The following is a 27,596-nucleotide window of genomic DNA, read 5'->3' as shown; positions in this document are numbered from 1 at the left end:
TTCTTATGGCACTTGCCACTGACAAGCCCGCTGTTACGAAGACAGCGATTTAAGCCTGAGGGGGAAGATCTCTTATTTTTTATAGCAGCGCCAACTAGGGCCAAGAGTACGACTTTGCTACTCACGCATCACTCATTCGCTTGCACAACCCCTTTTTACAGGATGGCACATTCACACATCTCACAGATAGAACAACAGAAGAACAACCATGCCCAAACCGGGACTCGAAAACCGGAAACCCCAGATCACGGGGGAGACGCGCTACCCCTATGCCAGGACGCCGGCCTGAAATGTTTTAACGGTTTTTATAAGACCATTCCACCCGAACTTCCAACACAGCTAATTCTGATATCTATTCATTTCACAACACTGGAAAAAAGTTATTTATATCGTAAGACTGTAAACGTTTCAAGCTAATACTTATAAATATTGTATGGGTTGTAATTGTATTATTATCGCTATTCAATTTCTAAATAAATGTGTTGTGCATAAAATAAAGGATATTGTGAAATTAGAATAAATTAGAAAGTTATCTTGGTAACAATATCTCGATTACCATTGTCGCAGGTTAATTTATTTCCTTGCAGTGAGATCTTCTCTATAATATTCTTCTTCTACTTTTTTTAAAAATCTTTTCTAACATAATGCTCAAAATCACTCAAATCAAAACGAGTCATTAAATACATTTGAAACAAATAGTGATCCACTAACAGAAAAAAATGCAATGCCAAATATATATAAAAGCCACACTGAATGAAAATATTAGCAGTAACCTCTAACTGAAATGAAAATATTATGAATCAGCATAAATATAAAATAACAAAAACTGTAGACTTCAGATTATTAATCTTTGCTAAAAGAATGTAAATGAAAGATGAAATTTACGATCCCATAACTATTATTTTTATTTATGCTTGTTTTATTCGTTCACCAATAAATCACATCAATCTGAATATCGATTGGTAGACCCCAAAACAGAAGGAATTTTGCATCCCATAATGATGCAGACTAAAAGTACTTAGAGGGAGACGCTTTTAAATCCGCTCAAATTTACAAACGACAGTGGAAGATTATGTATATTGAAATTGAATAGCATTTTAAAACTGCAGTGCCTCCATAATACTACGATGCTCTATCGATGACTATATCTAATTAATTTTATCACATTCATTTTACATATTCAGCGTTTTGCAATTCGGAAACCTCTAAAGCTAGCTGATTCTCGCGTCCTTGAGCAATAGTTACCATTATGTGACGGTTAACAACCAATAAACTGCTCAGATTATCCCATAATGTTATTAACTAAGCAATCAAGAGGCATAACTGGCGTCCTGAATCCTTATTCCGACGTGTTATGAATTGCATATCTCGATGCGGCGTTTGTGCGGAAATTACATGCGGTTGGCGGCGGGAATCGGGCACAGCTGTTTCCTCAATATGTATTAACCTCCTCCTACGGACCGAAGATTAATTCTGCCGCGTTGCGGGACAATTAAGAGAGGGTGGTAGAGAAGAGAAATGAGTTTTCCCATCCCTATCCGATGGATTTATGCAGCTATAAGATCTCATTTAGCAAGTGGGAGCTTTAAGATTTTCCATTAGCATAGCCCTGATTCGGTTTGATAATTAGGAAATTCTTGGAAGATGTACATTGGTAGCGCATTTTTTTATGATAAGCTATTTAGGGATGTTATATAAGAAGTGTTACACAATAATGAAGTGCCATCTAGATACTTAGTTGAAGATTCCACCTTTTTGTATATAAAACTCGTAACTGGAGATGAGAGTCAAAATAATTCCGCGTTGTTCATTAGCTCTGATTATCACGTGGTATTTTGTACTTGAATGCAATCATCTTCTTAGTACCTTCAAGTTATTCTTTCTGCGATATGTTGGCAAAAGTCTAAAAATGAATACGTGCATATAACCGAGTTATTCTTTGTCAAAGTTTCTGTTGTTATTTATAAAGTTGTTGACTCCGTGTCTCTGAAACTGCTTTTAATTTGAATGATGCAAAAAAATTAAGAAATATTCTTAAAATAATATTTTAAAAGTTGTATTCATTTTTGTTTGTTAACTCCTAACAATTATTAACATTAGTGTCGTTCCATACTATTTAAATGAAGTAAATATTCATTAAAAGATTGTTTAGATTTTTCTCATGACATTTAATATTTTTGACAACTACATGATTTCCAGAATGTATTGTGTTTCCAAAATAAATTCCAATGCCATTTACTAAAGACAAAAAAAAATAAAAATAACAATAAGGTCATTTTGACTCTATGTCTCTGGCCGCATGAGTAAATTCGTGTCTCCAGTTACGGCTTAATATCTAAAGTTATTTTTAAACATTTGACATCTAACTAATTAATTATGTATTCTTCTTTGCATATATTTATTTTGTGAAGAAGTAGAATTATAATGATGCCGACGAATAACTGTTTCAGTTTTACAAACAAAATAATTTTGGACGGGAAGATTTAACTTTTTATCTTAAGTTGATGTGGAATTTAATCTTTGGTTAATTAATGTATTTAAATAAACAGCTTCGTTGCGGTTGGGCAATAGAGGATAGTACTAATTATAAATGTCTTTTTGAAATAGTCTATGTCAGCTGTGTTTATGAACATAATATCTAGCAAGTTTTAAATTAATGGGATACAGCGGAACCTCGCTGAAACGAGAATATTTCATTCGTAATGCAAAACACCTGTTCAGCGAAATAATTTTACAGACAGAATCAATGTAAAATAGGATAATGCATTCCATTCCAATATATATGATAATGTAATACACGTTATTGATAATACATGCTTTTTTGCAAGAAAGTGATCTGAAGACATTTATTTTTAGCTACGCTTCAAAATTTGGAGAAAATGAGACATAACATAATCGTTAAATGAATTTGTAACTTGTGGAAAGATGCTTTTGAACACACGATATCTACTTTATTTCAGTGTAATGTTGATGTTATAATAAGGCAGATATATCATTACCCACAGATCACAGTTATATCCTCCTTTACTGACGAAATATCCTCCACAACTGGATTCTGTGACACAGAATGCATAGTTATTAGCTATTCTTGTGCTTGTATGTTATTAAAACACTCCTCCATCATGTCGTATGGGCCGCGGTGGCCTGGTGGTAAGGTCTCGGCTTCGGAACCGGAGGGTTTCAGGTTCGTGACCCGATTCCACCGAAGAACCGTCGTGTAAGGGGGTCGGTTGCACGTTAAATCCGTCATGACCAAACGTCCTCCCGCTGGTGTGGTGTGGAGAGGGGGTGCCAGCTCAGGTGTCGTTCTCGTCATCTGACCACTATTCAAAATGACGAGATCCGTCCCAAAATAGCCCTAGTGTTGCTTCAAACGGGATGTTAATATAACCAAACCAAACCGTCATGTCGCATTGTGAAAAGATGACACTTACCAAAGTGTCATAATTTATTAATTTATTAAAATTTCAATTAACAGTATATTTTGGGGAAATTTTAAAAGCATGCTTTATTAACTATTTTATTTCCCACGATAGATCGAGCATCGGTGAAGACGACTTTCCTTCATGTAACAGGATGCAATTTATTTATTTTGCAAGAAATTGATAAACTGATGAAACGGATTGCTCTCATTCAGTGAAATATATTTTAATGTATATATTTCTAAAAGGAGAATATTCAATTTGAAATTGGAATCACCTGAATATTAAAAGTACATAGTGCGTTTTATTTCAAATGAGAGTAAAATAGCGATATAATATTTCTTCATTGGATAGATTTGCTTTATTAGAAAAACCAATCCCAAAAATCCCCAAATATCATCATATAATCTCCAAAATGGCGCCATACACAGCTATTCATCACTTACTAAAAATTATAAAATGTGTACTATGTTTTTAAATTAATTAAAATCGTTAACTAATTTTTAGAGTACGTAATTCGTATGCATAATTGATATAATTATAAATAGCAATTAATTTGAAAATCATACTAACATATTATCTAATTTTTCTATAAGAAGGAATATTTATATGACGATCTAAAATCAAAAAGCAATATTCGCGTGATAAAAGAATCAATTTTTTTAGAAATTATTCGATATGTCTTTTCCACGCTCTGTAACTTTCAATAAATGTGATTTAGAAAATGGATAGAGAAAGCTAAATTTTTTAATATTTTTTCTAGTTCAAGAAGATCAAAAATTAAAAGAAAAATTTTCAAAACTGATGAATAAATATGATCTCCGAAGCCATTACATTCCAGAAAAATGTACCCAATTTTTATTCAGTGGAAAAGAAAGTTTGCTTCGAGACTATTTAATTTGTTTCAATGAATCAAGCAGCACGCCTCGGAAAATTGCATTGAATCGAAGAATACCTTCATTTCTAAGAAACCACTTTTTTGTTTACAACCAAAAAAAAAATATATTTAAAGATTTTTTTTTAATAAATAGGTTATCTGTCTTCTTATTTAGGAAGATGCTAGTGAGATACGGATGATGGAATTTATTTTCGAAAAGTGCACTATTTTGTTCGCTGTCAGAGTAAAATATTGAATCGGGATATTTGATTCTAGATATGCGCAGTTAATGAAGGCAAAAAAAAATTGCCATAAACTCTGATAGAAAACTACCATTTTCTGTTTATTTTGCGTCGAGGAAAAAAAAATTAATGAATTCTGTGAATGAAAATGGGTTTTTATCTTCAAAAAAGATTTTCCTAAATCGGAGAATGAATTTTTGTTACATGGGAGGAAAATAGCGATAAAGGAACATTTGAATAAAAACGTGCTTGGAGATTTTTTTTTCTTTTAAAAGAAGTCGCGCCCATTTGATTGGAAAAAAAGTTACTAATGCAACATTTCGTATTTTATCTCTTTTATTTTCTCCCCATTTCTTATTTCTCGCTTTACGATAATGTCCTTTATAAAATAATATAAAACTTTTTTTTTAATTCAGAACCGTGGCAATAATAATTACTTACGAATGAATGAATCACTTTATAGGTTAATTGTAATTTGGGTTTTACAATAAAATCGCTGAAGGAAACTTAAGAGATGAATAAGATAAATACAAAGACAAAAGTTGATAACTTTCAGAAACTCGAACATTTTTTTATCTTAATTTAAAACAATTAGTCTTCTTTATACCAGGATTCAATGCATATAGAGACGAAAAATATTCATAATATTTCGTTTCTGTTTTATCACCGATTTATTTATTTATTCTATTACAGTCTTTAAAGATGATATAATCGTTTCTTATATTAATTGTACTAATATACAGAAAGAGATAAGATATAAAGTTTAAACAGATAAATTGCATTAACTCCAGTATTTTTATGCCTCGATTTTATATTCATAATACTCAGTACAAAAGCAGTTATAATTCGCGCTATATGTATTTTTAATTGAAACGCTAATAGTTCACCCATAAAATAAAATATGGTACATTATATTTGTTAAATCTCTTTAAATTTCTTCCTATTCTGTTGCCCCAAGAAATTTTATAATAAAATCAAATTAGATTCAATAGATTAATTTCAATGAATCAAATGCTGTATTTCTCAATTCAAAGGATAAAATGTATTTTCCTACCGAAATCAAATTTCATATCAAGAGAAATTACAAAGACTCGAAAGGGGAAGAAATGAAGAGGCAATTGATTCGTTCTTTCGAATATATAAAAGGAAATGATGAAAATATTTTTAATAATTAATGAATTAAATGAAATGAATTTTTGGACCAAAAAAGACCAATGGAAATTTCTGAAAGGATAATTAGAAGAGAAAAAAAGTTTTAACAGGCATTTTTATCATAAAATTACGTTTAATTAAATAGTTATATAAATGACAATATGAAAAGGGAATTATATGTTTTATTTATGCTGCATCAGCTATTGCAAACGTAAAGAAGTCTATCACATATAATTTATTAAAAGTTTTTAGATGCCTGTCATTACTTTTGTGAAATTTACATGTCTTAATTTAATCATTGCAAAATAGCATCAATTCTGAAATTAGGAGTTTCTACGGAATAAACGCTATCTCTTTCATTTAAAAAAAATTTAGATACTATAAACTCCATAACGGATTATTAGTTAACACGTTGAATACTATAAGGGTCACAAATGAGCAACTCTACATTTGTTCGTAGCGTCACACTGGTAATCGGTGAAGTTAAGATTACTTGAAACACACTGCGAGTAAATGCTCGATATTTTTAAATTTTTCAACATTATCGTGGGTACTAAAATGGTGTGAAGAAATTAACCTTTTGCACTTGGAAAAGTAATTAAATACATTATTATCGATTTTATACAAGGACTTATTTGTTACTCCATAAAATAAATACTATTTTAAGTTTAATTTTTCTGAAAAATTAATCTACATTTTCTTAAGATTCAGTAGATATTTTTCACAATCAAAGTTAAAAAATGAATAAATAAAATGTCAAAATGATGCACCGTTTTGAATGGCGCTTGAGAAGAATCATCCGAGTAAAAAGGGCTAATGCGAAAAAGAATATACAAAAACCATTTTATTTAAATTTATATCATGACATTTCAGCGCAATATGGGTCACCGGTGATCTCAGTAAAATAAATGTTTGTACAAGTAATAATACAAATTAACTTGTTATTATGATTAATATTTTACTAAAATATACAGCATAATGGAGAATACTTGTTGGCCTTACGGAAAAGCCATGCAAAATTAGAGTAGCATTCAACATGTTAATTTAAAATCTTGAACAGTAAAAGAAACAATATTGAAACTCAATTATTTAAGCTAAACATTAAAATCTGATTGTAATTGTAAACATAATTATTGTGGTGGTATATACTAGTTTCAGTAACGTACCATACAATTTGGAAGTTTAAAATTGTTTTTCCCCTATTCATTAGTTTTTTCAAACAGTGTACTTTCAAAACGATCAGCACCTGCCAAGTTCTTTCTTTTTTGTGACTTTCGCATTTTCAATTTTCCTATGTTGTTGTTTCTTATGGCACTTGTCATGGACAGGCCCGCTGTTACGAAGACAGCGATTTTAAGCCGATGGGGGAGCGTCTCTTGTTTTTATAGTAGAGCCAAATAGATCCAAGAGTACGACTTTGCTACTCACGCATCACTCATTCTCTTGCACAACCCCTTTTTACAGGTGTGCACATTCACACATCTCACAGATAGAACAATGGAAGAACAACCATGCCCAAACTGGGACTCGAACCCAGGACTCCCAGATCACGGGGAAGACGCGCTACCCCTATGCCAGGACGCCGGCAATTTTCCTACGTGTTTCATTCTGCCAGATACCCAAACTTGCAGTGCAGAATCACAATTAAATGCTTTGTGCCTTGGGGCTGTAAATCTTTTGCTCATAAATTCGACAGATCAGTTTAACAAAGCAAAGGGAGCTTTCATCTTCATTTTATTTAGTGTATTTGTTTTATGAACGTTCCGTTCTGGTAAATACGCTAAAATAGAAATGAAATGGACATATCATGAGCATTTGCATCTAAACATCAAGCTTCTCAACGATATCAGCAATAAATAAAAACTGCAATTTATATGAACTGCTGCTTGAGGTTTAGTTCAGCTTAGTTATATTAGTGAGAAAAGTTTCAATAACATGCGAGCATAAATAAAAACATAGTTAAGAACTGCATTCTCTGTGGCAACAGTAAAGCATGGAGAAGATTTGGTCACCAGTGGAAGATACAATTGCCTCAGTGTAACATCAACCTTCGAGTGAAATAAAAGAAATGCTGAAAGATGAGAAATTGTTGCTTAGTTTAGTTTAGTTATATTAACGTCCCGTTTTAAAGCAACACTAAGGCTATTTTGATACGGACCTCGTAATTTTGAACCGTTGTCTGATGACGAGGACAAACCACATCCCACCAGCGGGAGGATGTTTCACCCCGAAGTATTCAACGTGCACCAGACCCTCTTACATGACCGTATTTGGGTAGAATCGGGTCTTGAAACTTAAAACTTCCTGTTCCGAAGCCGAGAACTTACCAACAGGACACCGCAGCCCGTTAATCTGACATGGAAGAAACATGAAGTAATTAAGAATACAGGAATCCAACATCTAGCATAATTTCGATTTCGCCTCCGAAGTATTTAGTGATGTATGTTTCATTCACGAAAAATTCCTTTCCAATTTTCATGTCTCAGTTAGAAATTAAGCGTTTCAAAAGAACGAAAATGTTTTATTCTGTTCAAAAAATGATCTGTTGCTTGACTATGATTTTAATTTGAGTGGTGCTACCAGTGTACATTTTCCTAACCAAATAATGTTTTTAAAAAAATTGGAAAACTTAGTTAAGAAGTAATTTAATTTAGTGGCCAGTTAGGAATAGATTTGGGTGTGAACTGGAAAAATTTGAAGAATTCTCAGATTCCTATAAAAAACTGCGAATAAAAGACTACGAATTAAACTTTAATTAAATGATGATGCATGCTTGTCTTATATAAAAGAGAAAGGCAGAATTGGCCATGCGATAGAAAAGTTATTTTTGCGCTTTAAAGTGTTCAACATTTTTCACGCATTATAACGGTGAGCAGTAACTTATGAAATAAAATTACATAAAAGCATCATAAGGAAACAAATTGCTTCAGAATCAAAATGTGTTTCCTTACTTTGTCTCTAATCTCCTGCCTCATCTTCTCACGCTCCTCCTCCATCTTCCTGTGTTTCTCCTTCCTTCGCTCCTCGGCCTCTCGGAGGGCCTCAAGACGTTCCTGTTCCTCCTCGTCGGCAGCATCCTTGTCCTCGGAAGTGCCTTCTTCCTCGTTGCCCACTGCACCTGCAGAAAGACGCAGATGAATTATAAATGTATGAAGATTATATATGTGATATAATTGAAAAGAAGACAAATTTAGAATTAACTTCATTTTATTTTTCCACGGGTGGGCAAGGTTTCACACGGGGTTGATAGGTGAAACACGTCTGTTCATATCAGTAAACAAGAGAAAAGTATGATATTTTTTTTTTCCTTAGAGCTTTTTCTAACACATTCGTTGAAGGATTTTTTTGACATATGTCAATTTTGGAAAGGGAATCTTAGGTATCGTTAGTATCGTCAGCGTTTTTATCCTTTCATTTAGCGAGTGAAAATTTCAGATTCAGCAATTTTTTTAGAGCGCGTGTTAGAAATAATCAAATAAAAATGTGGGATTTGGATCTGGAAATAAGATACAATTTTAGAATAAAGTAATATGGGTTAATTTAAAATAAAAAATAGGAAATTAAATAAGATATAAGCTAAGAGATAGAATTACACACCTGCACAAATATCGAGTGTTTGCTTCCACAATCACTCACAAGAAATTACCAACATTAACTTAGACGTTTAATTTATTTTGTTTGAAATTACAACAATTTCCGTACGCGCGCGCGTGCGCGCTCGCGTGTGTGTGTCTGTCAAATATGTGTGTGCCAGACCAAAAATATAATGCTTCAAATATGACAATTCTTTTCCGTTCAACTTATAAACGAATCTTCAGAACAAGCAATTTTGTTCGCGAAGCATAGAATAGACATTTTCTAAGATATACAATAATCACTGATATATAATAAAACTGAATTGCGAGTTACCAAATATATTTTTTGGTCTCAGATTAGTCTATTTAAAATTTGTGGTGAATTGTGGCAGCTAATGGGTTAAATTATCAAGAACGGAAAAATAGTCAAGAATAGTCTTAAAATAGTCAAGAATGAAATCAAAATCTGCCTTGAAGTTCTTGTCCAATAATAGTTTTTACCCGTTATCAAGAAATATTTGTGACGCTTTCATTCTGATATACGTACGATGTTTTTATCTTCAGTAATTGAATGATTAAATAAAAATGTTACATTCCATAATTGAAACAAAATTATCTGAGCTTTTTAAAAATATAAGGCTAATTTAATTAAGAAACGTAACTCTTTCGACACATTTCCCCATTTATTAAATTCGTGAAAGAAATCTTTTGACAAATGTATGATTTTTTTTCTCTTAAGTAGAAAATTTTGGAACCGTTCCAGCCAAGATGAAAAATTGTTTTATAAATTAATCTCATAGCTTTAACTGCATCTATTTATTTTCGGCTTTCTCCTGTTCTTGCTGAGTGCAATGCCAAGTTCAAAAAATAAAGACGTTGATTGATTAAAGTTCTTCTAAAATGGATTAAAGCTAAGTAAAAAAAAAAAAAAAGTTCGCCCAACCGAAAGCCCTGTAGATTCAATGAGCTGATAACGCGGGAACAGATGTTCCAGACAAAATTGATTACATTTTTTAAGTAATTAATCTCGTGACTTTTCTGGAAGTTTTCAAATTAAATTAATAAGCAGACATTTTTCTAACTGAAATACTGGTATGTTTCAAGGATTCTAGCGTAAATTCCCCTCAACATTGCAATTGACATGCATCAAGTATAGTTAATGGCATAAAAACGAATGTTTGAGGCCATTTTAATTCACTTTATATTAAATTATTTTTACAAATAAGCAGACGTCACATGTTTCATAGATTTAATTTTAAAAACTAGAAGGTATAAAGCTATGAAAGTAGTATTTTTCTTGGAAAAGGGGAGTTACTATTGAAAAATAATAATCACTTTTTAGGAAAAAAAGAAGACTTTTTCTTGGCCAAATTTGTAGGTTAGTTCTTGAAAAATTCGTTTTTAAACTTTTTGGCTCAATTCTTCTGTATTGGTAAGCAAAATCAAGGCATAGAATGTTTTGATTTGCTTACATATTTAAATTTACGAAAATTTTATTTCATTTGATTCTATTGTAATTCAGTGGTATTTAGTCAGCTCAAAAATAAGCAACCCTTCAAAATATTTTCCCAAAACATTAAAAAATAACTTCGCCAATATTAAATTTAACTGTTAACACAAAAAAAAAAATACATCTTTTCACATTTTTCCTCAAACAACTGCTGCTATAAACAGAGAAATGTCATTATATTTATTGATGAGGATTTACTGCATTGATTCTATGAAAAATATGATAGACTACCATTGGCTTGCAAAGACATAAATTTCTCGAATGTTAACCTCAGAGACGAACAAGAACCAAACAGTATTTCTTTTACCACATTTTTAACTCTATATATAACGAGAGATTTAAAAAATGTGTTTCGATACCACTTTCACTTTATGTATTCAATAAATATTATTTTCATTTAGTATTTAAACAGTAGAGACAAACAGCTGAATATGAAATTCGTTTGCATCACATTTTATTTTTATACAGTTTATAAAAACAAATTAGAACTCGGATTAAGAAACAAAGAATGCCGGCTTCCTTATATAAAGATACGCGTCTTCCCCGTGATCTGGGCGACCCGGGTTTTTGTTTTTAGTCTGTGTTCTATCTGTGAGGTATGTGAACGTGCCCACCCCCCTGAAAAAAGGGGTTGTGCAAGCGAATGTGACGCATGAAGTAGCTAAGTCGTACTCTTGGTCCTTATTGGCTCTAATGAAAAAACAAGAGACGCTCACTCCACTTAAATCGCTGAACTGTCAGCGGGCTTGTAAAAAGCCATAAGTCACAACACAACACACACACACAGAAACAAAGAATTTGCATTAACGAAAGTATACTTTCATCGTTTGTAAAAAGTATAGTCTTTCTGTTAGAAAATAAGACAGTTTCTAAGAATTATGTTTACTGAAATATTTATTCTAGAAAAATAGATGGTATCGAGTTAAGACTTTGTTTAGTTGAAAATCAAACAAAAGAATTTCTTGAAGTATGGAATGTAAACAACTGAACGATGTATTTTTACTGTTATAATGTTATTTAACTTACTCAATAACTGTAACTGGTAAAAAAAAAAAAAAAAAACTTTATTTCTTAAATAGCATCTTGTCTTTAATATAAATGAAAGAAAGATAAATTCAAACATTTATAAATCAAATAGCTCGCCTTCCGAAAATTAATTTTCTAATTCAATGCTCTAGTGTAATCGCAGACAAACAGAGAGCATTAAAAGTATTTATCATTTCAAAACAGTCGGCAAACACGGAAGAAAAAAGACAAAACATAAAACTATTCCTGGAGAACTGCTTTCACTTTCTTCTCAGCAAATAATTGCTCATTAAATATTTTTTCCCTCAAATCTCCATCGCACTGCCTTGAAATGTAGATACGAAGTGTTTAATCAAAACAATACGTTAGCGACAAATGAATTAAAAAAAATAATAATGAAGAGCTTAAAATGAAACAAAGCTTTATAGGAGGACATTTTAAATGTCTTATTGCAGGCAAATTAGAGGAGCGGCGTTCGTTTATATAAATAAGTTCAACGGAATCAAGAATGACAATAGTTGAAATGGAAACATAGAATGAAAGCCCAATAAAAATATGTACAGCTCATTAACTTCAACAAAAGGGAGCCTAGAAAATTATTCTAATAACCCTCTGTTAAATATTTGTTTCTTTAATTTCAAAGGGAAATCGTTTACATTAATGATATTTCGAATTATTATTATTATTTCAGCATTTGTATTTAATTCTAAAATGACTTTTCTCTGAAACGTTTATTTTTAAATAAAATTTTACAATGGAAGGATTCAAATTCGAATGCGAGAAGAATTTAGTTTCGAATAAACGAAAAAAAACAATCTGTTTTTAAAATGGTATATAAATTAATACTAGATATTCAAATTTTCTATTCTTTTATTGATATTACAGTACACTCTCTAGTGTCCGGTTCGCGACTATTCGGCCTAGTTTCCTTTCATCGTAATTAAATGAGGAAGGCAAGACGTTGGCAGTGGCAACATTGCCAAAGCGAGCTCCTACGATCCTCCTATGTCGTGTGCAAAATGCAAGTTGTGACATGAAAAGAGCAGCGTTCTGCTCGTTTTCATTATCTTCTATTATTCAGTCATCTATTAGGGACATTTTCAAAAACTGAACTGTAAGTTTTGACTCTTATATTAGATTTATCTTTTCATATCTGTGTAATCATTAGTGAAACATAAAATCAATTTGAATCAATTTTCTTTATGTTCCCTGCATTTAAGTTAGGCATTACAGAATTTATGTTCAAATGTGAACAATTTATTTCCTTGGACTTACTTTTTCTCTTGAAAAGTGCAATGCAGTATATAAACATATATAAATTACCAGTACAGAGCCTTCTATTTTAACTCGACACGTTACCGGCAACTGCTTTTATGACCCTCCGGGCTGCGGCCGCGTTCATATTCTACTTGGCTTGTAGTAAATGACGGACTTAGTACTCAATAAGAAGTGAGAAAATACATATTATAACAGAGTTTTGGCATAAAAATTTTGTCTTCTGGCATTGGTGGGCAATGGAATGAATTCATAGAACTCCGGCCTATCCGACTTTTTTGCTATTAGGTCAGATACATGGGAGTGTACTGCATCTGTAATGCTGATATATGGATCTAAAATTTAGATTTCCTACTCCAAGATAAATTCCATGCCTTGAATTGAATGTGATTGTTGTAATTAATCTGTTAAGTTTAGCAACTAGCTCAATCCATAAATTACGGCTTCTTGGCAAAGGAGAAATGTGACATCTGCTATTGGTCGAAGTGACTCCTATTGTAGCGTCTGAGACAGAAGTTTGACTTGCATACATAGAATAAATTACTTTCTTAATCGATAATTGTGTTTTCCTTCGAGAAAAATCCAAAGAATTATCCATATAAGAATGAAAGCGATGTATAATCATTTCTGAAACACAGAACGATCTGCCACTTTTTGAATAAAGTTAGCGAAGAACACAGCTGAAAACAGACCTCGCACTTCTCTTCTTCTAATTAATGCTTTTCAACCAGGCGACATTTTAATTCACTTGTCAAAGTACGTCGAAATAAATCAATGTGCAGAAAATGTCAAAAGTTTGGAATCCCGAAACGAGTGTCTACTCTTTTAATTACTCTTTTTCTCTCTTTACTACTCTTTTAATATTTTCAGGTCATGATTATTAGTTAGCGATCATTTTAACCAAATATTGATTTCATACTAATGGCGGCATCTGTTAGTAAATTTACCTTAAGATTTTTAAATAATATTTATAATTATGAAATATAAACTAAAAACTAAAGCTGAAAATAATTAAGATAATTCTATATATAAGTATTATTAACAAAAATGTTCTTATTAACTGTTTTATTTATTAAATTTGTTTTTATTCATTTGCATACGTAAACAAATTTAAATCAATTCTTTAAAGAAAGATTTTTTCTGGCAAATTTTCCATCGTTAATTCTAACGAAGCTTGTTATTGTCTTCATAATTTTACTAAAATAAACAAACAAAATAAGAATAACAGAAAACAATATAAGATATTTAAATATTCGTGTAAATATTTATCTACACTGTTTGTTTTTTTGCCCCTCTTAAACTACAGCTTTAATTCAAATAAAAAAATAAAATTAAAAGAATTCTTATAAGAATTTACAGCGAATTACTGACATATCTTTAACAATAAGGGATGAAACTGAAATAAGATAAATGCACTAAATTTTGAAAACAAGTGCAAAAAGATTATTTTAAAGATTAAAAATATTACTTTTTGTACTTTGTGGAAACTATTTGTTAGTCGACAAAAATATTTCAATAGAAGATTTATTGATAGACATTCTATGCTAAAATAAATCTTCTTTCGAACTTCAATTCTTTCCATGCAAAATAGGATTTCATTTCAAATATGAAAATATAAAATTTGATGCAGTGTTTTATTATTTTCTTGCAACTTTTCTAGCATAAATTTGAATTTCTGATCTTTCTGAGAAAATCCAATATTGAGAAGCTTATTATGGATCGAATATGCATTTCTAACAGAAAATGTGTACTTGAAAAAAAGAGAATGCATAATCTTCTTATATAATTTTTTTTTCATAAATATACTGCGACTCGACGCTTGTTTTTTTGCTCTTTCAGTGCTGAAAGATGAAGTGATTTCTTGTTGTTTGAACTTGTTTCCCTGCTTCGAAAGAAGGATAACATAAAACGCACATAAGATCTTTCAACAGAAAATTCTATTTCACTTAATATTCGAATTTTGTCACTTACACTTTCTGAAATAAATTTGAATACTGATATACGGTGTTTTCAACTAAAAAAAAATATCACTTGTCTGAACTTATTCGAAATTAACCGTTTTGGGTGATTTTATTCTCTTGAAATAATGATTTTGTTTACTTTAAATTAAATATTTTTCTTAATACTTGTGATTATCTTAAGAAAATATTTTTGAAGATTAAATTGCGTCAAACATTCTATTCGCAATATATATGTTACCTCTAAAGTGCAGAAATCAGTTGATCTGCAAGTTAACTAGCTAATCTGTATTAATCAAGGTAATCCGTCAAAGTGCGGAAAATTGTTTCATCTCTCAAATTACCTAGGTAATCTGCGAATTGTCTAGAAAATCTGCACATTATCTATTATGCACTGGTTAAAGTGAATATATTATCTCTGGTGGAACAAAAGCAGCGTTTCTGTACTCTTACAATAAACGTTGTTTATTTATTTATTGATATCTAAAGAATCAAGTTAATACAACCAAACAATCAACACATTAGTTGATAGAATCAAATATCAATCGATTAAAAAGCTGCTGTACAATGAATGTAAGGGTTTAAAATATTATTGCGATTAAAGAAATTGACATAATGTTATTTATTTATTTTTCGATATCTAAAGAATCGCGTTAATATAATCAAGCAAATAACAAATTAGTTGACAGAACTGAGAAAATAAACTTTTGCACTTTAACGATACAGAAGCCGTTAATGTGCGTGCACTTTACCTAGTTAAAATGAGGAAAATGATTCCGGATTTTAACGGAGCAAATCAGTTATTCTGCTGATTAGCTACGTAATCTGCACATTAACGGTTTTCGAGCTTTAACTGCAACATATACATTAGAATGTTTTAGTAGGCTAATGTATGTTCTATCTCACTGTGCACATAGAGTCGAGTTCGGTGACGTCATAATACTAGATATAATGTCCCGCCGGTTCTCCTCTTTGTTAATTTTCATGGTATTGTAACTTTACTTTCTTATTTTTTTAGGTAAATCATATATTAAAATAATTATTTTTCCTTAGCTTTCGACGGTGAAATAAAGCTATGTAATTAAACATTTGACGAAACAGTGAAATCGGTTTGAATTACAGTACAGTTCAACATTTAAATCTATAAATGAAAGTATTGAAAAAATTATTGAAATCTTGAATATACCACACAAGCATACAAATATTTCATACATTCCTCCGATAATTGGGCATAGTATAAAACTATGACTAATTTTCCTAAAAAAAATTTTTTTTAAGTCAGACAACTTTAAAGAATTATTTCAAGATGGGTACAAAAATGGCAACTTTTCGAAATTGAAAAAAAAAAAATGATGCTACATCAAGTTTTACTATTGAAATCGAATAATAATCTGTAATAATAATACTAATTGAAATCGGTATAATTACAAATAATCCGCAACATTCTTAACAAATCAAAATATGAGTTTTGGTGGATGATTTTTTTAACATGAATTGATTTCAAAATGAGTTTCTCATACTGACAATATCCTGAATCAATTCATGCTCATGTGATACATATGAAATTGCTCGTTGCCAATGATATTACTCGAAAAAAAGGGCGTGGTATTTTTATACACAGCAAGGCAATGTTATTAGGACAGCATAACGCACTTTCCTTTGCATACGGTGAAATGCCATTACATAATAAGAAATGACTATATTTTAAATTTTTTTAAATGATGCAATATAAAATTCTTTGATACATTTATTATAATTTTTGTCACACATTTCTTAGATCACATGAGAAACTATAAAATACTCAAGTATATAATAAAGATGTAACAATGTTTATTTAAGTTGCTAATGAAAATTTGCGCAAAATCTTTTTATTATGTGAGAACATGATTTTTGGTTTGAGGTTTCTGAAACCACAAAATGCGCGGGTAGAAAATAAAGAATATGTTCGTAGGAAGTTATCGCCTGAAGAAACACAAAGAAGAAAATGAGAATCAACGTGAAACAGTAAGACGGGGTATCGAAAGTTATATATAATAATAATAATATAATTAATTTTATTTTGTTGCAATAAAGTAAGCAATTTTCTCCTGAAATTAAATCGTAACACAATTCAACTTCCGAAAATTATTCTTCGTGCATTATTTCAAGATAAATAAAAGTCTACCACCCTTAAATGGAAAACAAAAGTTTTTTGCGGTTTTCCGGCATCCAGCTTTGAATTCAAGAAACAAATTTTTTTGTCTTTGAGATCACACCGCTTTTGCGTGAATCATGGCTCCTACTTCCTTCCCCCTTGGTTATTGATGCTGGAACGAATTTATTTACTTTAAGGCCCCGGTCTTAGGAGTTCGTTATGGGGTTCCGGCAGATCAAAGCGAGGCGGGATTCCCTCTGCTTTGAAATCCGGCGACATTTATTTCCCGGATCTTGGGAGGCAGAAAATCCCTTTAAAAGAATCCCGAAGGACGCACTGGAGCGTCAGGAATTTTCCGAGGAAATTCAGGAGTCTTTTAATCGCTTTTGGAATCATAAAGTGGTTGAAGTTCCTTTCCCTTATTCGCTTTAATATTCGAATTTCCTTTATTGATTCCATCTAATATATTTTATATAATTCCCATCAACTTCAATTCTAAATAACAATAACTGAATTGGATAAAGTAAATACTATTTAGTATATTAAGAAAAAAGGAAGAAAAAAAACACCTTCTTATGTTTATCTGTGATTTATAAACAATTAAAAAATTATTAATATCGACAATTATGTTTGAATGATTCACCTACATATTGTTCGTACTTTCATTGCTACTTTCTTTCATACGAAATACAGAAAAAATATTGAAATAATTGTCAAAAAAATCGAATTTTAGATTTTGACGAGTCTCCACTTTTTCCCCTTCCCGAGTTCGATAAACACATTTTTAGTATTATGCCTGCCTATCAGTCTATGTCTGTGACGAAGATAATTCAAAAATGCTTTAAGCTAGACGGATGAAATTTTGTATATGAACTTTACACCAAATTTATAGATTTCTATCAAAATTTAATCATCCATTATAAGGAAGTCTGTCTCCTTAACTGTTCTAGTATAAGTTAACACAATAATTAAAAAACGAAGATAGATAGATAGATAAAATTTGGTATAGATTTATTATCTAAATTTTAAGCCAAATCTATCAAGGTATTGAATGTTTTGCCACTTTTAAATAAACTTTCAAGGATTTAACTTTTGTCTTTGATACTCAAATCAGTTCTTTTTTTATCCATTCTTCTTTCCCAATTCACTTCGCAAGCAATAAAGATATACAACTGTTGAAATGATTTCAAGATAGATGTAGCAACATAAATGTCGGTTTAAATCAATCCAGACTACTCTAGTCCATATAAATAGAATGTCAAGATCATTTCATTTGAAAAATGACCCTTAGACGTTTCTTTAGAAACGGTGCAAGAAATTCCACCAAAGTCAGTCATTAACACTGGTTGGAAATGTTTAATTTTGTACTTCAGAACTGACAACATTAAACGATTTATGGTCAAAATAAATGAATATTTTTATGCGCATTTGAATACTCCAATTCGGGATCAGAGAATTTTAATAAAATAATTCAAATGACAGCATTACTTAATCGTGTTTCATTCAGCGGCGTCCACTGTATATTTCATAAAATGAAAGCTATAATTAAAATATCATTATGCAGAACACTGTAGAGAAAATCCATAATATAAGAAAGAAAACCAATATTACTGTAGCGAAATCCCATAAAAGAATGCCAAATCTGGCTGATGTGCATTTCACAAGTCGCCAAAAAGAGTAAATGAATGAAGCCAAAACTATTTCGAAAAACAAACGTAGGAATAAAATAGTTGATTATTCTTCTATATAAACTTTAATTTTAAATCTGAATTTAAGTGAAAGCATAAATTAAACTTAAATGCAAAAATCGCTTAAGAACTGTTCTATAACTCAAAAACCTTTATAATATTATAGAAATTCAAATAACAATAAATGTCTCAAATAAGATGCATCATCTAATTAGGAAGTTAAGTAAATCCGTAGGTCAAGGAGTCAATAGGCTTGAAAACGCCCTTGCAAATTTAATGTCTACAGTTTTAGAATTTTGTGACCCGAAAATATTTTAAAACTGCAATTTAATATGATCTTTTCTTCGCTTTATAAATTTATCTAAAGCACAAGTTTCTCTTTTACAGATCCATTACCGTAATTATTATACTATAGCTCTATCTGAGTCAATAATTAATATGTTTAGTTTTTAAATTTGATGTCCTACTTTGAAAGAATTAGATGATTTATTTGAGACTGATAAGGATATCTGAGCTAGTGTTTCTCTATTCATAACTTGGATGGATACCATCGCGAGTACATTTCAAATCTCGACGACGAACCAACATATTTAGCATGCAGGTACAGCGGATCTTCAAATGAATCCTATCTACTTAGCCAAAATCTTGCTACTAACTAAAACTAATATTTTTTCTAAAACTTAATCCAAATTAAGCATTTTTTTAATAATTGCTAAAAAATAAAAAAATAGTGAATAATAAAAAAAGACATAGAATTCGATTTATTTTAAACCCTGAATAAAATTTTGAACTTAACGAGCGAAACGTATTCGGAGATCGTTTGTGTTGGGGGTTATATATGTGTTGTTTTATAAATTAATCGGATACATTCCATTGTGAAAATCAATTTTTGTATTTAGAAGATGAATGCCCATATTTCCACTTGAGTAAAATATACGCAATAAAACATACGTCTCTTTAAAGTTGTTTAGCAATATAACTTTAATATTGGAGATTCCTTACCCTACTTTTGGCTTTAAGAGCGCACGTGTGCCGGGGCATCTGCGCAGAAAATTTCATCGTCTTGCAAGGAGCGATGGGGCGTCTAGGGAAATTTAATGGAGGGTGGACCAAAAGGGGTCCCTGCGGATTCATTCGGTGTAATTTACGACTCGATCGGCCGGCTCTAAAAGAAGCCCCATTTGGCGTGACAGATAAATTCAGGAGGAATCGGGGCGGAAACTTTTCTCGGTATTGTTATTCCATCTGTTAATTGGGGCGTGGAGAGTCCTAAGACGAGTCATGGTAATGGGGCGCTTTCAGAGCACGGGGAAAAAGGATGGGACTCATTCAGGCAGAACAAAGCGGAGATTACAAGCGCCGAAATGAAGCCGGTCCGCTACGGGAATTAAAAATATAAAATTTGGAGATAAAGTGAGTGTTGTTAAGGCAGGATCCTTCCGTAATGGGCTTTTCTCATGTGATATTATAATTCAGCGGGAGATGGTAACATCAGACAACAGCTGATGAGTGGATGCTATCTCTGGTAATAAAGTTTGGATTGTTCGGTACTAGAAGATCATCAATTAAGTTTCATTTTGTGAGTAGTGCCGCATGGTAATTGTTTGAAATGTTACGGAAAGGAACTGAAAATGGGTTATTATCTTAAGAATTTTTAAGTAACTAAATTAATTTCTTGATGTTAAATAACTGGATTCATTCAATATTGATGAACAATTAATAATGTAACTGGATCAAGAAAAGACAAATACTGTTGAATATGATCATATAATTTTAGAACTGTGCATATTTTATATATATATGATATCATGCTTCGATTTATATAGTGCTTCGATTTATTTCACCACAGGAGGCATAATTTACATACAAAGAATAAGAGGAAAAAAGGTAAGAAATACGTCAGTTCACATCACGATAGAAAAGTACAAGAGCAAGAGAAAAAAAAAATTTATATCGATCATTTTACTATGAGATTTTTAAAGGGATTTTATTGCCATGTGTCTATTTAAGCAAGGGTATTTTAGGTATCATTAAAAGAATGTTGAAAGCATTAAAGATTTTTAACCGTTCAATCGGAGGATAAAAAAAGGCTGAGATAACAGTTTTATAGAGCACAATTAATTAAATAAATAAAGTGGGAATTGAATCAGGAAATAAGAGAACATTTTAGAATAAAGTTAATATGGGTTAAATTAAGATAAAAATTAGATTTTAAAATATCATTACATTGTGTGTGTGTGTGTGATTAGTAACATGATTATATGTAATAGAAAAACAAAATCTTTATTCAGTAGAATGCAATATTAATAATAATTGAGTAATTCTGCCAAATAAGGTGACTATTATTAGGCAGCCATAATAAGAAGAGATAATTCGAAGCGATTTATTGTAACATTGAGAAGTATAGCAAGTAAATATTCATCTTGTGTGTGTGTGTGTGTGTGTGTGTGTGTGTGTGTGTGTGCGTGCGTGCGTGCGTGCGTGCGTGCGCGCGCGTGTGTGTGTGCGTGTGTGTGTGTGTGTGTGCGTGCGTGCGTGCGTGCGTGTGTGTAATAAGATATAATGTAATAAGATAATCTTGTAGAAAAGAAGAAACTTTTGAAATTAACTTCCTTTTATACTGTCGGCATTTTATGTAGAGACAAGAAGAAACAAGAGATGCGTCAGTCTATTTCGTGACACAAACGCAAAAGAGAGTGAAATGTGCCCCTTCATTGATTTTACTATAAGATTCTGATAAGGATTTCTTTGTCACATATTAATTTAGGCAAGAGAATCTTGTGTAGTGTATCTTTTAAAAATATATGCATGTGTTAGGATATTTTATTCCTTTGTCCATGGTGTGGGAACGACATATTCAACGATTTTGTTAAGTGCGTGTTAGAAATAATTAAATAAAAAAGTGAGAAGTGGATTAGGAAACATTTTAGAATAAAATTAATATGATATAAATTAAGATAAAAATTAGAACATTAATTGGGTTTAAAACCTATTAAAAGGTATCATTCTAAAATATAGAAAAATACAATTTCAAAAAAGAAAAATGGAACAATAAAGATAGAAAACCTTTTTAATATTTTAAAATAGGGTCGTTTCACGGATATTTTATATTTCTTGAGAAGATTCAAGGTTTCTAAGAATATTTTCAGTCAGGTTATTGTGATGAAGTATATCAAATTCCAGAGAAAAAAAAATTACTTAAAAACGATATAAACAAAATTTTGCGAAGCAAAACCAAATTTTTGATGATAAACAGAATTATAGAACATATATTTTAAAAATGGAAAACGGAATATCTTTACATTTTAAAGAAATAATCAATAATAAAATATCAATTCGTTGAAATAACATCTTCAAATAACTAAAAAGATAACATGGGTTATATTAATAAAATAATAAATAAATAGTTAACGAAAACCAAAATAAAGCCGGACAAAAAAGGACAAAAATAAGTATGAATTTTCATACAGCTTTTCAAATAAAGTATGTTCTGAGTTTATTTCTTTTTGAATCTATATAAAAAAAAATCATATATTTCATTACGGTAATCACAATAAAAATTGAGATTAATGGTGCTATGTTAAAATAAATCCCTAACATACAGTTATATTTAACAAAAACGTATTTCACAGGTGTAACGTAATGAATGTATAAATTATAAAAATAACCAACAACACCAAGCAAATATCAGCTGTAATGTATAAATTACAACACGATTCTTCTGTCAATTGTGATTAACATAACCAGTAATACTACGTTGTGCATTTAGAACTGTTGTTTATCTTTGGTCATTATAAAAATCATATTATGATCAAGTTGGGAGCAAGCCATATGCGTGAGATACTTCAATTTGGCATTCACATTCAAGTTATGAACGCAGATAAAAATTATTGGTTACAAATGAAAGACATTTCTGTTTCAGGTGAACATTTCACGAGCTCTCTATCTGACTCATAAATTAGGATTTTGGATTTGATAAGTAGATTTGGGTGATATGTCACCCTTTAAATATTTTTATCATCTAACGAACGAATACATCGATTAGTTATTGATGGGCAAGCTCATGCCATTGATACCCCCCCACACCTATTTCGTATATATTGCCCCTATTACAACTAGAAGCAACCAGATATCAAATCAATTATATTGTTCAGATACCTTCTAATATTAGTGACTCTAATCAATATATGATAGATAAAGTCATTGATAAATCCCCAATGATTTCGTATATATTGCCCCTACTACAATTTGTAGCAACAAAATACCAATTCAATTAAATTTTTCAGATACTTTCTAACATTAATGACTCTAATGAAAGTATAATAGATAAAGTCACTTAAATTTTCTAATATATATGTGTGTGTGTGTGTGTGTGTGTAATGAATTTTAAACTCTGATTTCATTTCTAATTAATTTCCAAAGTTTTATCTTAATTTAGCCCATAGTAAGTTCATTCTCTTATTTCTTGATTCAATTCCACTTTCTCTACTTAATTAATTCAAGAGAAGCTTTATAAAATTGCTAAATTGGCTAAACGCCGACACATTCTCACGCTCCGCTTGGAAGGATAGGAAAATGTCCAGTAAGCACATTCTTTTTAAAAGATCCCTGTGTTTCCCTTACTTGTGATTGACATGCGTCAGAAATCTAAATCAGAATCTTATTAATATATTAGCACTATGAAGAAATATTTTCCCTATCAAAATCTCAGGTTTTATAAGAAGAGGGATAATTTAATTTATTATAATTTTTTCGACTTCTGCTTTGTGCCCCGTTGTGGTGGAAGTGTCTTGAAGCGTCTCTGCTTGTAAATAATTATGCTTTCCCGATGGATTAAAATTAATTTAAAAATGTAAAATGTCTCATCTGTGGCTTCATCTGCCTTCAAATCTGCTTAACATAAAATAATGCTTATATATATATATATATATATATATATATATTAATTGATACAACAGTCTTTCTACTTAGCAGTATTTTAACAAGATCAATCAGAAAAAAGAAACAGACTTTTAAAGAAAAGTAACATTACTCGATTTGAAAATGAGCTGTCTCACTTGTTTTGTGTGTCATAGAGGTGGACCCGTCACCACTATAAATGCTTGTACTCGCACAGGAAAGGCAGATAAATTTCAATGTGTTCGGTGTAAAGAGTACTTTCCCATGGCCTCCAGCCAAAATTTTATTAGATGTTGTATTTCTATTCTCATTGATCAAACGGACTTTTGTTTGCTGAACAGTCAGGACTAAATAGAATAAGATTCAGTTGGAAATCTGAATCATTACAAACGCTCCGTCTTTTCGAATTGGGTGTCTCCTATATTTTCAATTTTTCATAGAATGGTCTTTGAAAACTTTCAATCAAAATTAAGGATTTCTAATAAATTTGATATTCGAGAAATGGTTATGCCTCTAAATTAGTTTAATTCGTCGTGATGACCATGCAAGTTCTTGGAACATGTCGCTGCTTTCACACAGAATGGACAAACTCTCTAAGAAGCTTTTATGCATATAAGCTTGTTCATCTATCGTATCTGTTCTATGAAGTTTAAAATTAATTCTCATTCTGACTTAGAAAATGAGTATTTTTGATCAATTATAAAACACTGTATTGTAGTGTTCACAAGGGACAGAGTTCTTCAGTTGTCATAAAAAAGGGGGAAAATAAGATATCTAATATTATGACAGATTTTTATTAAAAAGACGTTTAAAATCTGTCACATGTAACATTTTTGTTATAAGCTAACTTTTTAAGAAATGTAAATGAAAGGAAATGATTTGACTCATAAGTGAATATCGATATTTATAAATCGAAAATTAAACGAATTAATAAAAGCCTATTTCTTATTTACACATTAACTCAATAAAATATTTTATTTGAAATGAACTTAAAAATATATGTTATCATGCATTTTATCTCAGCTCTAAAGTGCGATATAATGTGATATTAAGACACGATTCAAATGGCGCCTTGCAAGATTTGGGCGGTTCATTCCCTGTTTTGATTATTTTATCTCCAAAATTAACGATAACTGATTAATAGCCCGAAGTGCCATCTCTAAATCCATTAAATCCGTGTCTTAGCTCTTTGCGATGCTTTGCGCAAATGAGCGCCGTTTCGATGCTTATCGAAAACCATCGCAGTACCGATAAGCCATACATCATCCCGAATGAATGCCGATTAAATTTTAAAAGGTGCGAAAATTCGCCGGTGAAGAAGCGATGTTTGCGCATTCTACTGATGGAGACACCTTGCAACGTTTTACAACTTAATTATGACCTTCCTCCCTCCGTCGAGAGAGAAATGTTTATGCATCTAATGATAATATTTTGCTTAAAGCAATGTTGATTTAAGAAACTAAACAGGACTCAAATACAGAACCACTCACTGTGTCCGCCATGTTGAACCACGTTGCCCTGCTCTGACAATAATTTTCTATCCAGTATTCTGCATTTTTACTTTCTTCTATGAGAAGTACAGAGGAAGTATTATATTCGTCAAAAAAATTCGAACTAGATTCTGATAAATCTCCACATTTTCGATCTTCATGAGTTCGAAAAATATATTTTTGGAAAATATTCGTCCATCTGTCTGTGACAAGGACGGCTCAAAAAGATTTGCACTAGATGGATGAAATCGGGTAAGCACTCTTTATACTGAATTTGTAAATTTATATCAAATTCTAAACAAAATATACCCTGAGGAAGTCTGTCTGTCCAACTGTTCGAATGTAAGTTAACACTATAGCTACAAAATGAAGAGAGCTAATAAAATAAAATTTGATACACTTATTTAACATTTATCAAAGTTTGAGCGAAATCCGACAAGTAGTTGACCATCTGACGCTCTGGTAGGTAAACACAACTCAGAAACGCAAAGACTTAAATGTACCAAACATGGTTTCAGGTTCATAGAACTACGATTGTAGTTCTATGTTATTATTTTTTTTTTTTTTTTGTTTTTGTTTCAGTCGATTGGGGAAAATTGTATCGAAAACAAAAACTCGATTTTCAGATACATTTAATTGCATGCGAGGGATTAATTGTCAAAGAATTCGCTTTGAATCACATGATAGATTCAATAAAAATAATAAATTCACTCTAAAGGTTGATATTTCGTAACCCTATTTCACCAATGCCATTTCAAGGCGTTCTCTTGATATACCAGAAAAGCAATTAATCAGTTAAAAAACATGATTCTGATCTAGGCAAAGATGGAAAACTATTAAAAGTTTCCTTATGGTACAATAATGTGCGAAGTTCTTGTAAAGCTAATTCGAAAAACAAGATTCATCCTTTACGTGTATCGAAACGACCATATTCCAAAAAAGAATCATTTGTAAATTTTTTATTAAAAAAGGATTTGAATATGAAATATTTGGAGATTTGCTACAATGTTATTGATTTTTATATCTTCATATTAGTACTGTCATGGCTGTATTAAATACTTCATTGCTATACATGGTATGAAGTGGTAATATCCATTATCAGCTTATTATCTTCATCTTGATAGTAAAGGACATTATAGGATACATTTTTGTAATTTTATAGCAGAAAAATTAAAAATTATATTTAATTGTGTAATAATCCTCCAAATGACATAAAATAAAAAAATAATGACATCTGGATTTCATGTGACGGTTTAATTTTTCTGGTGAGAGAACAGATAATTTTAATTCTATGCAAAGTATTCTTGTGTTATTTGAAATATCAAATGTATATGAAAAAGTAAAATTAAAATAATTAAAGTGTAAAAAAATTACTAAATGAAATTAAGATGTTGAAACAAAAGCTTCACGATTTATCTTATTTAAAACTCCAGCCTTTATACCTAGAAACAATTACACAGTGATAATTTATCGATCGTACAATTGTAGGGTTCAATAAAAAAAAGTTTGTAAACTAGCCTGCATAAAATGATATATTGTCAATTTCATTCATTCAATTCTCATTCTTTCAACATTTCTTAGTTTGTCACTATTTGAAAGTAATTTAATAATTTCATTTCAGATTAAATTCTATCTAAAATTCAATCTTAGGTGTTCATTGGTGCATATGCCATGTTTGCTTATATTCCATTTAAGAAAATACGTAAACAATTTGGGAAGTCTATATGCATCTTTGAATTAATTCCATCATTAAAACTTATGCTTCCAAGAATTATACATTGGATTGCATTATTAAAGAAACTCATAAACGTAATTGGAATGAAAAAATAGCTAACCTTACTAAGTGAATTGCAATGAGTTAATATTTCATTAAATTTATACTTCTAAGAATTATACATTTGATTATATTCTTAAGAAATTTTATAAAAATAGGTCAAATTAAAGAATAATTAACCTTACTAAGTGAATTGCAATAAGTTAGTATTTTATTAAAGTCACATTTCAATTAATTAAAGAGTTTTCTAAAGCCCATTGCTAAATTAAATTATTCCCGACTTCTTTCAAAGCGTCTGAATTTCTCTCAGACAAAAAAAAATCTAAAATCATTTAATGTCTTGTTTTATTGCTTAAAAATGAACAAGCTGACATTTATGTAGGATCTGAACGAAACAAAATCTCAAAACTTCCGACACTCTTCATATTTTAGAAATTAAAAAGATTTATTTCGACCAGAAATTCTTTTGCCTTCGCTGTCTCTATTTCGCTGCCGACATTTTCAGAAGTCATTTTGTTGCTCTTGACGATTATTCGCCAAACTTTCTCAGCAGCTGCGCCAAACAACAAACAAG

The 27,596-nt window shown here is 30.8% G+C and overlaps 1 protein-coding gene across 3 annotated transcripts in view; it reads right to left on the bottom strand.

Moving 5' to 3' along the window:
* The window catches only part of LOC129983719 (complexin-like), a 550,382-nt gene that overhangs the window by 22,562 nt on the left and 500,224 nt on the right, over nucleotides 1–27,596 (bottom strand). For all 3 annotated transcript variants that reach the window (XM_056093317.1, XM_056093316.1, XM_056093318.1), the window contains exon 3: nucleotides 8,645–8,811. In XM_056093317.1, coding sequence (XP_055949292.1) covers nucleotides 8,645–8,811 — 167 coding nt within the window. The remainder of the gene's footprint in view (nucleotides 1–8,644; nucleotides 8,812–27,596) is intronic.

Source organism: Argiope bruennichi, chromosome 9 (genome assembly GCF_947563725.1).
Source record: "Argiope bruennichi chromosome 9, qqArgBrue1.1, whole genome shotgun sequence".
NCBI lineage: Eukaryota > Metazoa > Arthropoda > Arachnida > Araneae > Araneidae > Argiope > Argiope bruennichi.
The sequence above is the reverse complement of the archived record's forward strand: the minus strand, read 5'-3'. Positions and strand labels throughout refer to the sequence as shown.